We start from the raw sequence: 14,459 nt of genomic DNA, 5'->3' as shown, positions 1-14,459 counted from the left end.
TTTTTTTTGCTATATTACATCTTTTGGTGCTTTAAAAAATTATTAGCTGCTTTATTCAGAATAAGTTGTACTGTGGTTTATGTTTAGAACAGCTCCCTCCATATTTGTTGTGGGTTAAGTTCTAGCAACTTCCTGCAAGGGGAAATTATCTTCAGGCTCTTTGATCTATGGATGAACAAATCATATACAAAAGAAGATTTTATTACTGGTACCTAACACTTCACCACATGGCTGTCTTTGTATTTTTCCAATTGTTCATGTTCACTATTAGGAGAGATTTTTATTGTGCTAAATTCCTATTAATGCTTCTCTTTGAGATCTTGTACTGTCTGGTTACTCTGTCCAAGGAGGGCCTCTAATCTTCCTTTAATCAAGGAGGATGTAGGTTTAAGTAGATGGTTTAGAGCTGAGTTGTAGCACAGTAACAAGAAACAGTTGAACTCATGATACTGAAACTGGTGCTATGCATTTTAAATTCTTAAATCTGAAGATTTCCTGTAAATACTTTTTTTTCCCAGTAGATATTGTACATGGTATTAAAATATTAAGAAGTGAGAGTCTAGCCTTCTTAGAATTCAGGGGCTGAACTTTTAGAATAATTCCATCTTTTCAAGTTTAATGGATCCATAAGTACCTAAAGAACCTTGATATAAGATGGTTTCTCTAAAATGCATGAGCTTCCAAAGCTTTTCAGTGAAATTTCATTACTCCTCCCACTTAATGGAAATGTAAATCAGATGAGAAAATGGAGATAAACAGGCACCGTTAACTTGGTCAAGGTCACACCATTAATATATAGTACTTAGGCTTTTTTTTTTTTTGCTCTTTTTCTTACTTCCCCTCCTTTGTCTCCATGTTAGATTAGCTCTTAATGTTTCCCTTGGAACATGTGTATATCTATTGATTTAAGGTTAGCACTGTTAATTTTTCATGACTGTTTTAGTACCTCTGGAGGTACTCTGTTACTTTTATTTCTCATCATTTATATAAATTAATGTGATAGTTCCTTATTTACTTACTTTTTACTGATTTTTACATTTTCCCCTTATCTTCTATCATGGTACATGGACAAGTGTCAATGTATCTATATTTTAAGATCATGTAATACCAGACTCTAATTAATCAGCATTAATGTCTAGAAATAAATTTTTTATTCTGAAACCTTGGTGTGTAGACTACAAAATGTCAGTGTATAGCAGACTATTGTTTTTTAAAACTTTGATGGGTGATGGAAAGTAACCTTGGATCCTTGGCTTTTTTGAATGATGCTTTTGAGACAAGGCCTACCATTCTTAAAGAGTCAGTTGATGGTGTGATTAATTCTTTAATGAACAAAGAACCTGGTACAGTTTATGTACCTCTCTTGAGATTCTGTGTCTTTAGAAGTACTTTAATGTGTCTTTCATCCCAATAGGGTAAGACCTAGCAGAGTATTCTATCATAGCATCATTATTATTTGAATCACCTTATATAATAGGAAGTGTTTTCAAAGTGGCTTCACAGTTAATAATGGCCCGTGTGTTTTCATGTTTGTATGTGGCTAACCTGTTTATGCTTCCCTTGTGGCTCAGCTGGTAAAAAGCCTGCCTGCAATGTGGGAGGCCTCTGTTTGATCCCTAGGTTGGGAAGATCCCCTGGAGAGGGGAATGGCTTAACTCCACCTGTTTTATAGGGCTTCTCTGGTGGCTCAGTGGTAAAGAGCCTGCCTGCTAGTGCAGGAGACCTGGGTTTGATCCCTGGTTTGGGAAGATCCCCTGGAGAAGGAAATGGCTACCCACTCCAGTACTCTGGCCTGGAGAATTCCATGGGGTCGCAAAGAGTCAGACACGGCTGAGCCACTTTTCACTCACTCACTCCACCTGTTTTATAGGGCTTCTCTGGTGGCTCAGTGGTAAAGAGCCTGCCTGCTAGTGCAGGAGACCTGGGTTCGATCCCTGGTTTGGGAAGATCGCCTGGAGAAGGAAATGGCAACCCACTCCAGTGTTCTTGCCTAGAGAGCCCCATGAACAGAGGAGCTTGGTGTACTACAGTCCATGGGGCTGCAAAGAGTCAGACACAACTTAGCCACGGAACAACAACAACAACAAACCTATTTTATTTGAGGGGGAAGGCAGGGATAATGAGAGATCATTTTGTTTACCTTCTTTTATTAAGAAAAATTTCAAACATAAACAAATAGCAAGAACAGTAAAGTAAACTCTCACGTACCCATCATTCACTTCAGTGGTTGTCAGGTTGGACATCTTATTTCATCTGTATTCCTCACCCTATCTTACCCAGACTGTTTGGAAACAAATCTCAGATATGACATCATATTTAATTTTGAAAGTGAAAGTCGCTCAGTCATGTCCGACTCTCTGTGACCCCATGAATTATATAGTCTATGGAATTCTCTAGGCCAGAATCCTGGGGTAGCCTTCCCCTTCTCCAGGGGATCTTCCCAACTCAGGGATCGAACCCAGGTCTCCTGCATTGCAGGTGGATTCTTTACCAGCTGAGCCACAAGGGAAGCCCAAGAATACTGGAGTGGGTAGCCTATCCCTACTCCAGTGGATCTTGCCCACCCAGGAGTTGAACTGGGACCTCCTGCATTGCAGGTGGATTCTTTACCAACTGATATATTGCATTCTTAATCAGGCAGCCTCATAGTTGTTTATTTAGTGAGGAATAAAGAAGGACAGGGGGAAACTGGAAAGAAATCATTAGGACACAGTTGTAAAGGCAGTTAGTTAACAGAGGAGATCCAGAAAATCTTGCTGGGAGTGGGAGTGGCTGCTGTTAGGTAGATGGTAGGGGCAGAGGCAGGGGGATGCTTGGGCTTCCGTCTGTTGGTTTTCAAAATGCTGGCTTTTCTTTGATGCCATCTTGGTTCACATGCTCTTTCTCCTCGTGAGTGTACCCTTTTTCAGGTCTTCAGTGTCGTTCTAGTGCGTTTCCAGGATGTGGCATGGATAAACTACATGCATTTAATGTGCTGTAGTTTCCTGGAAGTCCCATTGAATTTCTAATTTCAGTAACAGTGGTTTTCATTTTAGGAAGACTTTGAATATTTTGCAAATCTGCCTGGTATTCCCCCTCCCCATCAAGTTAGACTCTAAACCTGCTCAAACTTGGGGTTTTTATTTTCATAAGGTGCTGTTTTTTCCTTACCTATATGTGGGGGTTTCCTTATCTTTCTAAGCCAGTAGGCAGAGTTTTTTAGTCCCACATTTATTGGGTTTTTAGTTCTGCTTTATATAGTCTCAGTCCTAAATTGCTATTTCATATGGCTTCAAACCTTATTTCTTGTCCTGCCAGCTCTTCCTGTGTCTTATAACTTCTGGAGGTTACTACAGATTTAGCACCTGCTCAGATGGTCTGGCACTGAGCTCTCTGTAGTTCCAGCACTGGGAGTAGAAATTCACATAGGCATATTTTCCTTCCTGTTGTTATTTTATCTAATGTCTCTAGGTGATTAAAACAAGGTTTCAATGTCCTCTTTTCTGTCACTATCTGTCCATGCTTATTCTGTGATTATGTATCTCTTGTGGCGAGCAGATGCAAAAATGACAGTGTTCTAAGGCGCTTGTGTTTTTAAAACAGGTAGAAAATACCATAAGGTGGAGGATACGCCGGGATGAAGAAGGAAATGAAATTAAAGAAAGCAATGCTCGAATAGTCAAGTGGTCCGATGGGAGGTGAGCACAGATGCCTGAAGAGTGTGGAAACATACAGAATGTGGCTGGGAAGGATGATGTTTTGGAATAAGGCCTTATTTGGGGTATACCTCTTTTTAAAGGATTTCTGTTATTTAGCCTCTGGCATTGTATAGAAAACCTCAGAAATAAGTAAGCAGTTGAGGGTCATACAGGCTGGTGGGAGACTTGTTAAAAGTAGGCTGGAAATGTGATCATCCTCTGGCTATATCACCATAGTCAGGAAAATTAGACCAGCTCCCCTGCCCATTGCGTACTACTCCCTAGAAGTTGACACTTTAGTAAAGCTGGCCTTCACTGGGAAGGTGGTAGGGGCTGAGTGAATGTCACAACATGTTTTGCTTCCTAAACATAAACACACAGCATTCTGTACTGCTATGTAAGTCTTTTTTCACATCATGCCTTTTTATTCTTCTCTTGCTTCTGAATTCTGTGTTAGGAGAGAAAACAGCCATTGAATCACATTCGAAGTGAAGTAAAATGAGAGAGTGTAAGCTTTCTGACTAACATGTGAAGTGTTCCTTCTTTTCAGCATGTCCCTGCACTTAGGCAATGAGGTGTTTGATGTTTACAAGGCTCCACTGCAGGGCGATCACAACCACCTTTTTATAAGACAAGGTACCGGTCTACAGGGACAAGCCGTCTTTAAAACCAAACTCACATTCAGGTAATTACTCTCATCAACGTACTATTTGTTAAACAGTAAAAGCAGTGAAATACAGGGGTTGTTCAAAGTGCCTGACTCCTGATTGGCATAACCTCATGGTATAGTTCCCCAAAGACAAGATCTGGTTCTCAGCTCTGAAGGTTCAAAGGCTCTTTTGTCAAGTGCTCTGAAAACTGCTGCTTCACAGGGAGCCAGGTCATGCTAACCAGCGCTCCAGGAGACTGGTATGTAAACCAGAATGACAGTGTATTAATTCTAGAGCTTACTATAGCTGCCAGGAGGCCTAAGAGTACTAACTGGGCATTGTATCTTCCTTTTTAGTAAAATTTACCGTGAGACTGATAGTTAGAGGTTCTTAGTGAGCATGCGGTCAGAGGAAAGGCAGTGAGTGGGTGGGTATGAAGGCCAAGGTCATCTGTTCCTTAGGCCCCTGCATCCATTACCTCCTCAAGCAGCCCTGCACACTTGGGTCAGCTGGCAGGCGCATTCCCCTTGTCGAGACAGGACAGGCAGTACAGTGAAACGTTCATGTTCTTCTTTCCTTGATTCTAAGCAGATCATCCTCCTTGGGTAATGCTTACCTTTAGAGATGGCACAGTATTCTTGGTTATGAATTACATTTTCAAAATTGTAATGGTCAAGATTATAGGCTTTGGAATCAAACAGATCTGTATCTGAGTCTCACTTCCACATGCATGACCTTGTGCAACTTTTCTCAGTTTTTCCTTGCCTCAGTTTCCTAATCTATAAAATGTAATGATTATCTCATAGAGGAGCTATGACAGTGAAGCCGTGTAATAAATAAAACACAAGAGTACAGTGCTTCGTACTCAGTATTCAGTGAATGCTTCTTGGTTTTTGTTTGTTTTTTCTTTTTGTTTTCTTTCTTTCTCTTTTAATTTTTATTTTTTAATGAATGCTGCATGAGCCCATCAATTTACTGCTTTTAGAGGGTGATCATGCTGTGCAAGCCTATTTTACTCAAGCTTTCCATATTTTACTTCACTTGTGGAGGTAAGAATGGTTTAGTAAGCTGCAGAATGAGGAAAGGTTAGAATCCCCATCTACTATATTGTTTTGTGTCTCTGCCTATTTTTTCTTGAGAATGGGAAATGCTCACTGGCCTCCTCTGATGTTGGTATGGCTGGCTCACTAATGTATTTGCTAAATAGTGAGGTATTTTTGTTTATTTCCTGCAGACCTCACTCTACAGACAGTGCCACACATAGAAAGATGACACTGTCACTTGCAGATAGATGTTCAAAGACACAGAAGATTAGAATCTTACCAATGGCTGGTCGTGATCCTGAGTGCCAGCGCACAGAGATGATCAAGGTATGTTGGCTGAACTTTATCCTAGAATGTTGATATATTAAGAAAAGCATTTCCCAAAATATTGTTCATCATCTCTTATTGACCCTCCTTTCCTCCTTCCAGCTGGAATGAACAGGGAGCTGGTTTCCATTTCCTAAACATTTGGCAAATAAGTGTGATGTGGTGAGGGTCCTAAAACAGACCCTGGCTTGGTTTCTCTCCCAGCAAGTCCTGAGAGCAACCTGTTGACTAAAAGAATCTGAACCTGCACAGATAATTTCAAGGATGATTAAATTAAGTCATCCGTGGCTGATTTGGCATCCATGTCAAAAATCAGTGGAAATGCTCAAGAATTAGTCTAGATTGAATATAAAAAGACCAGAAGTTTCCTCCGTTTTCCACTGAAGGTAGTGGGGCTGAAGGACCTGCAGACTCCAGGACCACCTTGAGAGATTCCCAGGCCCTCTTCACTTCCCCAACTTCTGTGGAAATGCACAAGGAATCCGCTATATTGTTTTTAATCCCTGTTCTGTTGACAGTGATTTTTACACGATTAGAGTTATATGCAGTAATAAAGCAATTAAACAAGGAATCAAGAGAATGTCAGAACATCCCTGACCTCTCATAGCCTGGCCCTGCCTGGTGAACCCCAAGGTGCGGAAGCCAGGCAGATAGAAGAGAATGAAGAGTCTATTTTGGGGCTCAGAGTCCCTCTCCACCAGCAGCCCCTCATCCTGCTGTTAGCTGTGGGGAGTGCCCTGGGTTGACGGCCCCAGGCAGGAATATCTGGCTGCCATGGTAATCTGGTGGCGCCTGGGCAAGTCAGGTGTGTCTCAGGGTGAAGAGAACCTGCCTCCCTCAGGCATCCGCTGGGCATGGACGAGGCTCCTCAGGCTGGTCGTGCCCTCTGGACTGTTCCTGGCAGCAGAGGGGACGCTGCAGCTCCCAAGGCCGTGCCCGTGCCAGTTGTGATGGGGAGGTTGGTGTGAGGGAGCCTCCTGCCTGTCCACCCTGTGGTGTCTTCACGCCTTAGAACTGAACACGATGATGACCGTATGTGGTAACAGGTGAGAAATGGAGAGAACTCACCCTGAGGACATAGGAACTGGTGTTATCCCGGGCAAGGCATTTTCATGTTCTTTAGAGTGAAGTAGTTTCAAGTGGGTATTAAGTGAGTTCATCTTTTTTAAAGTTCACTAATTTGCTTCTTTACAGAAAGAAGAAGAACGCTTGAGGGCTTCTATTCGTAGGGAGTCTCAGCAGCGCCGAATGAGAGAGAAACAGCACCAGCGAGGACTGAGTGCCAGTTACCTAGAACCTGATCGATACGATGAGGAGGAGGAAGGCGAGGAGTCCATCAGCTTGGCTGCCATTAAAAACCGATACAAAGGGGGCATTCGAGGTGAGTTTGAGCAGAAATGAAATTTCGTCATTTCAGGGTCGTGGAATTCATCTTTGCATTCAGTATACTGTGAATGCCGAGTCATTGGGCATTTTATTTTTAAGGAATCAGTGTTAATGAGTGAGGTGTTTCAAGGTCTCAAGAGCTAGTCATTGTGAAATTCTTTTGGGTCAGCCTAAAAGAGTAGAAGCTGCTTGTACTTTAACTTTTGACTCGTCTCTTGAGCTTCTGCTCCCTGGTTTGAAAGTCTGCCAACTGTGTATCTTGGAACTTTTCTCAACTTTTAAAATTACTGATTAGAAATCAGGAAGGTCAGTTTTTCAGAGAATACATGTGTTTTCTTTCAAACTTCTCCATTGTGTATTCTTTTCTTTCACAAGTACCAGTAATTTATAATGGTCATTCAGCACATACTGAGTTCCAGGCAGACACTCAAACATGGATCCTGTTTGGTCCTTATAACAATGTTATGACCCAGTTACTATTATTGTCTTGTTCTTTTAAAAAATTTTTTTAATTGAATACTAAACTAATTGCATTAGTTTCAGGGTTACAGTCTAATGATTCGGTATTTGTATGTATTGTGAAATGATCACTATAATAAGTCTAGTTAATAACTTCTGCCACCAAAGACAGTTGTAGAATTCTTTTTCTTGTGATGGGAACTTTTAATATCTGCTCTCAGCAACTTTAAAATATGCAGTGCATTATTATTAACTTTAGTCACCATGCTGTACTTTATATCTCCAGGATTTATTTATCTTATAACTGGCATTTGTACCATTTGACTCCCTTTGCCTCCACCCTCCACACCACACCTCAGGCAGCCGCTAATCTGGCTTCTGTACCTATGAGCTTGGTTCTTTGTTTTCCTTTTTTTTTCACATCCCCATAAGTAAGATCATACGGTGGTTGTCTTTCCCTCTGTGACTTATTTCACTTAGTATAATGCCTCAGGGCCCATTTTTGTCTCACCCTTATTGAGGAAACTGAGACTTTGAGAGGTTGAGTGGCTTGTGCAAAGACATAGCTGGTACACAAAGACTTCGAGACTCAGGCGGCCTGACTTCTGAGGCATCTGTCTCGGCCACAGTACTGCCTCCAGCAGTTTCCCCGCAGCCAGCAAGTGAGATGTTGTGCTGAAAAGTAAACTGAACCCAAAAGGTGGAAGGCCAGGCTGGACACCCTGATTCTGCCTGCTCTGATCTTAGCCCTGCCACTTTTTAGCTGGATGACTTTTGGGAAGTTACGGTACCTCTTTTTTCTGTTACCTTATCAAGAGAAGAGCTGCTTATTAGTAAGTGTTTATACCATGAGGTTGTTTTGAAAATTGATTGACATACTGCATATTAAATACTGTATCCAGGGCCTGGCATATAACAAGTACTAAATAAACGTCGCACAAAACTATCATCGTTGTACTTAGCACTCATCAGCTTCAGGAGTGACTCCACATCTGAATATACCACATTCCCTTTCAGTAAAATGAGGATCTAATCTTCTCCAGATGAGCTTTAATAGAGCTTTGGGAATCACTGTACAAAACCTCGGGTCACCATGTTAATGGTTTTGCTCTGTTAGAATGATAAATTTTAAGAACACCCAAATTTCTCTTTTTCTGACCATCCCATGAGATGCCTTTCTCCTTTTTTTTTTAAACAGCAACTGCATTTGTTCTAGTGGACTTTTTACACCCTTCTTACCTGCCTATTATTTATTTTGGGACTACAGTATAAGACCTTTTATTTTTTCATTAGTGCTAATTTCCCACAGAAAAGATTAATTGTAGAAATACATGCCATATAAATGAAATAAAAACAAAAAATTGAGGATGTCTTTAGGAGAGAGTTATATAATATTCAGTTCCCCAGTGATTACAGTCCCAACAGGCAAGTTTATTAACAGTCAGTTCTGTCCAGTAGTCAGGTAGGCAGGGAGTAAGGAGAAAGGGAGGGCTTTAGGGCTATGAAGTGAGCAGGTTGGTCTAATACCAACTGTTCTTATTTCACCCATGCTTCACTTGAGCTTGGGCATCAGCACAGACTTATTCGTCTCCATCTCCCTTTGAAATGGCTGCCTGGCAATAGGTGGTCTTATAGGCCCTGGAAACCACCTCCTGTTTTATTTCCAAAGCTTCAGTTAACTGTTACCTCTATGAAACAATGACTAAGGCTATTTTGGAAGAATAGTGATGTCTGTCTCTTTAATCATCTTGTACACAAACCTTAAAAAAAATTTTTAAAACTTAGTTTTGTATTTGAGAGGACAAGTACTTTGTTTGAACAGATCTCAATTTGCATTTATCTGTAAATTTTAAAAGTGTTTGTTTTTTAATTTTTGGCTGCGCTGGATCTTCACTGTCACACGCAGGCTTTCTCTAGTTGCAGCCAGCAGGGGCTGCTCTGTCGTGGTGCGCAGACACACTGCGGCGGCTTCTCTTGCTGTGGAGCATGGGCTCTAGAAGCACAGGCTTCAGTACTTACGGCGCATGGGCTTAGTTGTGGCAAGTGGAATTTCTCCTGGACCAGGGATTGGATCTGTATCCCCTACATCGGCAGGTGGACTCTTATCCACTGTACCACCAGGGAAATCTGAAATTTTAAAAGGTTTTAGTTATTTGCTTCTCTGTAAACAGTATACAGAAGGAACTGAAGATATACATCAGAAGACAGATCCAGGAGTGGATTATCTTTGAAAGTCACTCACAAATCTTACTCTCTGCTTTCAGAGGAACGAGCTAGAATCTATTCGTCAGACAGTGATGAGGGATCAGAAGAAGATAAGGCTCAAAGGTTACTCAAAGCGAAGAAACTCACCAGTGATGAGGTAAAACCAAAGTTATTCAATTGTAGAGGTTTACCCTGTACCCACATGTTAATGCCTGGAATGAGGAGGAGCACAGAGCCTAGGAGCACAGACATATGTCTACACACTTCACTGAAGCTCAGTGAGATAAATCCAGAAACGGGCTGGGAGTGGCCCAGAAGAGCGTCTAATACCTCTGCTTAGAGAAAGAGGCCTCTTCTTGGTGTGCTGAAGGAAGAGTGCTAGCCCAGGGCATACCAGTCAGGACGGGCATGCCAGGTGGATGGGGAGGCCTGGGAGAAGACATGCCCTGAGATAGCCTGGCTTTCCTGGAGAACTGTTACAGAAATTGTTTAGTGTGGGTAGACAGTGTGTGTCTCTCTTCTTTCTTTTGCTCTTTTTAAAAATTTTTCAATATGTTTTTAAAATTACAGAAATAATTCTTATGGTAGAAAAATCTGTTTTCTTTTTATGTAGATGAAGTAGTATTTGAAATAGTATTGAGTAATTCAATAAAAAATTTCCATGTGTTACTGAAATAATAAAATTTCAAAGGAATTTTAACTTATATTTTTAACTATCCTTTTCAAATTATGAGAGTTCAGATACTGAGATTTTTAAGTCTTTTTTTTTCAAGATATATGTACCTTGATACATGATATGACATGTAACTTTATATAACATTATATTCAGGTGTATAACATAATGATTTGATTGATACATGTATATATTGCAAAGGGATTACCACAGTAAGTCTAGTTAACATCCATCACCACAATAGTTACCTATATTTTTTTCTTGTGATGAGAACTTTTAAAATCCATGGTCTTAGCAACTTTAAGTTGTACAATAGAGTATTATTAACTGCAGTCACTGTGCTGTGCATTACATACCCAGGACTTACTTATATTTAAGTCTTTATAATTATTGTTATTTTTGGTGTTCTTGAACTGTTCTGCGGTATCCTACTTTGAATTTCTTTTAATTTCTCTGATTGGGATCTGTTAGACTTTCTGAATTTATAGATTGATATCTTTCATGAGTTCTGAAAATTTCTCAGCCATTAATTCTTCAGATATTACTTCCCACCATTCTTTTTCCTTTGTTCATGAAACTCTGATTAGGTGCATGTTACTCCTCACTTTATCCCCCATGACTCTCAAGCTGCCCTTCATATTTTCCATGTCTGTTTAGCTTTGCATTCGTGGACAGCTTCTTCTAGTTCATTGTTTCTTTAGCTGTCTAATACATTGTTGATCTCTTTTACTCAATTTTTAATCGTTTCAGTTTTTTAATCTCTAGAGGTTTAGTTTTTCAAATTGGTCATTTAAAAAAAATCCTACTCCTAATTCATATTTTTCAGTTTCTCCTTTATGTCTTTAAGTATTTTAAACCTACTGGTACGGTCTTTTATATCTGATAATTCTGAAGCCTTTACATATGTGGTTTTACTTCTGATTATTTCTGATAGCTGTTTCATGATGACTTATTTCTCCATGTGTTCTGTGATTAAATGATTGATTTACTCAGATCAGTGGACATTTTTATAGCCTAGATTGATGGATTCCTCTGAAGATGATATATATTTGCTTCTGCTGGGTACCTTGGGACTACTTTAAATTATATTCTTGGAACAGATCATTTTAGCTTTATTGGAAGTATGGGTTCTGACTTGTTATGAACTTTCCTAGAAATGTTTAAATTTTTTCTTAATCCCCTCTTAATTAGTTCAAATGTTAGAGATTGGAAATTACCCTTGCAGGCATTTGAAACGGGTTGGCAAACTATATCCCGCTGACTAATCTAGACTGCCACCTGTTTTTTTTTCAAATAAACTTTTTTCAGAATCTACCCATAGTTAATCATTTATGTATTGTCTCTGGATGTGTTCCTTCTGTGGTGATAGAGTTGACTAGTTGCAACAGAAACCATATGTCTTGTAAAGCCCAAGACATTTGGCCTCAGGCCCTTTACCAGAATGATTTGCTGACCCCTGCCTCAGAGAAAGGGGCCTGGGCTTATCGCTAGTTCACCTGAACAGTAAAGATCCAGTCCTCCGGGGTCTGTTGTTAACCTGCTGCACTTGGCCTTTGTGTCCTGTCCTCAGCACCCTGCAAGGCATAGAAGCAAAGCTTGTAGTTCATGCAGTTTGGTAACTGTCTTCAAGGAGAAAGCCTGCTTTAGTGCTCTGCTTGTCTCTGTGGGTTCTTGGTTTTGCTTAATTTTTGGCTTGTGAGTATACTTTATTTTCTTGCCATCACTTGGGTTTGTTTATAGTTTTTCCTCATTGTTATTTTCAGTGAGAGGGTTATTCAAAGGACTGTTCTGCCATATTGTGGAAACATTGTTGTGTTCCTGTTATTCATGATTTTAACGTACTTTGATCATTTTGGCCTTCTATGAACTGAACTTGCATGAGCTCTTTTCTCATGTGAAATGGAATTTTGTCCTTGTGTTATTGTTTGTTAATCACAATATTTAGTATTTCCCAATCTTCCTTGGAAGTGGTATGCTATGGAAGATAAATAGACAAAATTGTTCAATTATTCTGCAACATATTTCTTTTAAATTAGATAGATGTCTTAATGATGCATTTACAGTGTGTTAAACTATTGGCAAACAGCAATCGTTATCTAAGCAGATGCTGTTTTATTTATTGGCAAGCAGAAACTGAGTGAAAATTGAAAAGTGTCATGGGACTTCTGTTTATTCCTAGAATTCTCAGAAATGAAGTTTCTAGCTGTGATCCATCAGATAGCCTTCTTCGAGGCTGGGCAATTACAAACCTGTAACTGTGTGACTTAAAAATTTCTCTTGCGAATGCCTCCTAGCTGTCTGCTACAGGAGCCGCCTGCCCTCTACCTCCCTCACCCGAATGCTTGCTGTTAACTCTTCCTGTCGCCAACCACCTCCCCCCTAGTCCCCCTTCCCCTTCCCCTTTCCTGACAACAGAGACTTCGCTTCTGCCTGGACCTCCCAACCTCCTCACTACCCCAGTTCAAGTCCTGGAATGGGTTACAGTGGGCGAGCAGGGTGGGGGCGGGGTGGGGGGGGGCGGGAGGGGAACCTGCTCTAGGCCTCTCTCCTTATTTGCACACTAAACCCCACCCACACGCCATGAATCTAGGTATTCCTCTGAGATTAAGCCAGTTTTCAAACCTTACGTCCCCGCACCGGAAAATGACCATTGTCTCGAGAGCATTCCTTGATATGGGGGAGGACAGGGCTCTGGATTGCTGAATCTTGGGGCTGCCCTCTACCTCTTACATTGGCTTGAGCAAGGCATCTCACATTTCCAAGTCTGTTTCTTCACCTGTTCTATGGGACTTATGCTTTCTGCCTTATAAAGTTGTATTCTAGTTAATAAAAGATGTGAGCGTAGGTATCACAGTGAATGCTCATTTCCCTTCCCGAGGAGGGACTAAGTTACAGAAAAGAAAAAACAGAGCTTTTTATCCTCCCTTACTTTTGTAAGCAGAGAAAATCTTAGAAAACCTAAATTACTCCCAAAGTGAAAGGTTGGTAGTAGTAGAAGAAACTGTGGAAAAGGGAAAGATCCCGTGGAAAGGAGCATGCAGACAATGGGGAGAAAGGGTGGCATGTCCAGGCCGCAGCTTTCTTGAGTAAAAGAGGCGACCTGCTGAGACTGCCCAGAATGTGGTGCTGGTGGTCTGCTTCCTCTCTGTGTCTCTCTCCTCCCCCAGCTCTGCCTCATAGAACCTGCATTCCCTCCTTGGCAGCTTTGCCTTTTCTGTTAGAAGCCCCTGTTTTTATGGAACCATCAGCAACTTGGAACAGCTGTAGCTCCAGCTGCCCCTCCAGGGTGAGGCTTTCCCAAGGCCAAGGTTCAGAGTATGTTTCCCTGGAAGCCTTGGCTCTCTAGGTGTTGGTTTCTTGTACTATAAGATACCCTAATTGGTATATATTCTTAGGTATATTTTGGGTTATGTAAACTCTGAGAGCTATTTATAATGTGAGTTTTACAATCAACCTGAAAAATAAATTGTTAGAAGACAGTTCCTGTATAATTGTGGGTTGCCTGTTCCTTTGTCTTTAGGGACCTGCATTCATGACTATGAGGCTTCCCAGGTGATGCTAGTGGTAAAGAACCCACCTGCCAGTTCAGGAGACATAAGAGGCTTGGGTTCGATCCTTGGGTCGGGAAGATCCTCTGGAGGAGGGCACGGCAACCTACTCTGGTATTCTTGCGTGGAGAATCCCATGGACAGAGGAGCCTGGCAGGCTACAGTCCATAGGGTTGCAGAGAGCTGGACATGACTGAAGCATGCAGGAACTAATTCATGATTATATTAGGAAGCTTTGTGTTCATCTAATATATTTTTGTCATGTGTTGTATTTACGTGGCACAGGGGTTTATTCCAGCTAAGTTGGAGGCAGAATCCCACACTCCTAATTTCTGAAAAGGAGATCTGAAGGGTGCCACTAACTTCCTAAATCCTGAGAGTAGCAGGCCTGCATGCCTTTGCTGGGCTTCACTGTGCTGCTCTGTGGCTGCCAGGGCAGCCAGTCCTGGAAGGGTTTTCAGAGCTGAAGTCTGGAGCGTCTTAGCCCAGAC

The 14,459-nt window shown here is 41.2% G+C and overlaps 1 protein-coding gene across 1 annotated transcript in view; it reads left to right on the top strand.

Annotated features, from left to right (window-relative positions):
• The window catches only part of LEO1 (LEO1 homolog, Paf1/RNA polymerase II complex component), a 32,708-nt gene that overhangs the window by 16,322 nt on the left and 1,927 nt on the right, over positions 1-14,459 (top strand). The window contains exons 7-11 of the mRNA XM_005685765.3: positions 3,583-3,677; positions 4,228-4,362; positions 5,562-5,697; positions 6,892-7,078; positions 9,807-9,904. Of these exons, the coding sequence (XP_005685822.1) occupies positions 3,583-3,677; positions 4,228-4,362; positions 5,562-5,697; positions 6,892-7,078; positions 9,807-9,904 (651 nt within the window). The remainder of the gene's footprint in view (positions 1-3,582; positions 3,678-4,227; positions 4,363-5,561; positions 5,698-6,891; positions 7,079-9,806; positions 9,905-14,459) is intronic.

Source organism: Capra hircus, chromosome 10 (genome assembly GCF_001704415.2).
Source record: "Capra hircus breed San Clemente chromosome 10, ASM170441v1, whole genome shotgun sequence".
NCBI lineage: Eukaryota > Metazoa > Chordata > Mammalia > Artiodactyla > Bovidae > Capra > Capra hircus.
The sequence above is the reverse complement of the archived record's forward strand: the minus strand, read 5'-3'. Positions and strand labels throughout refer to the sequence as shown.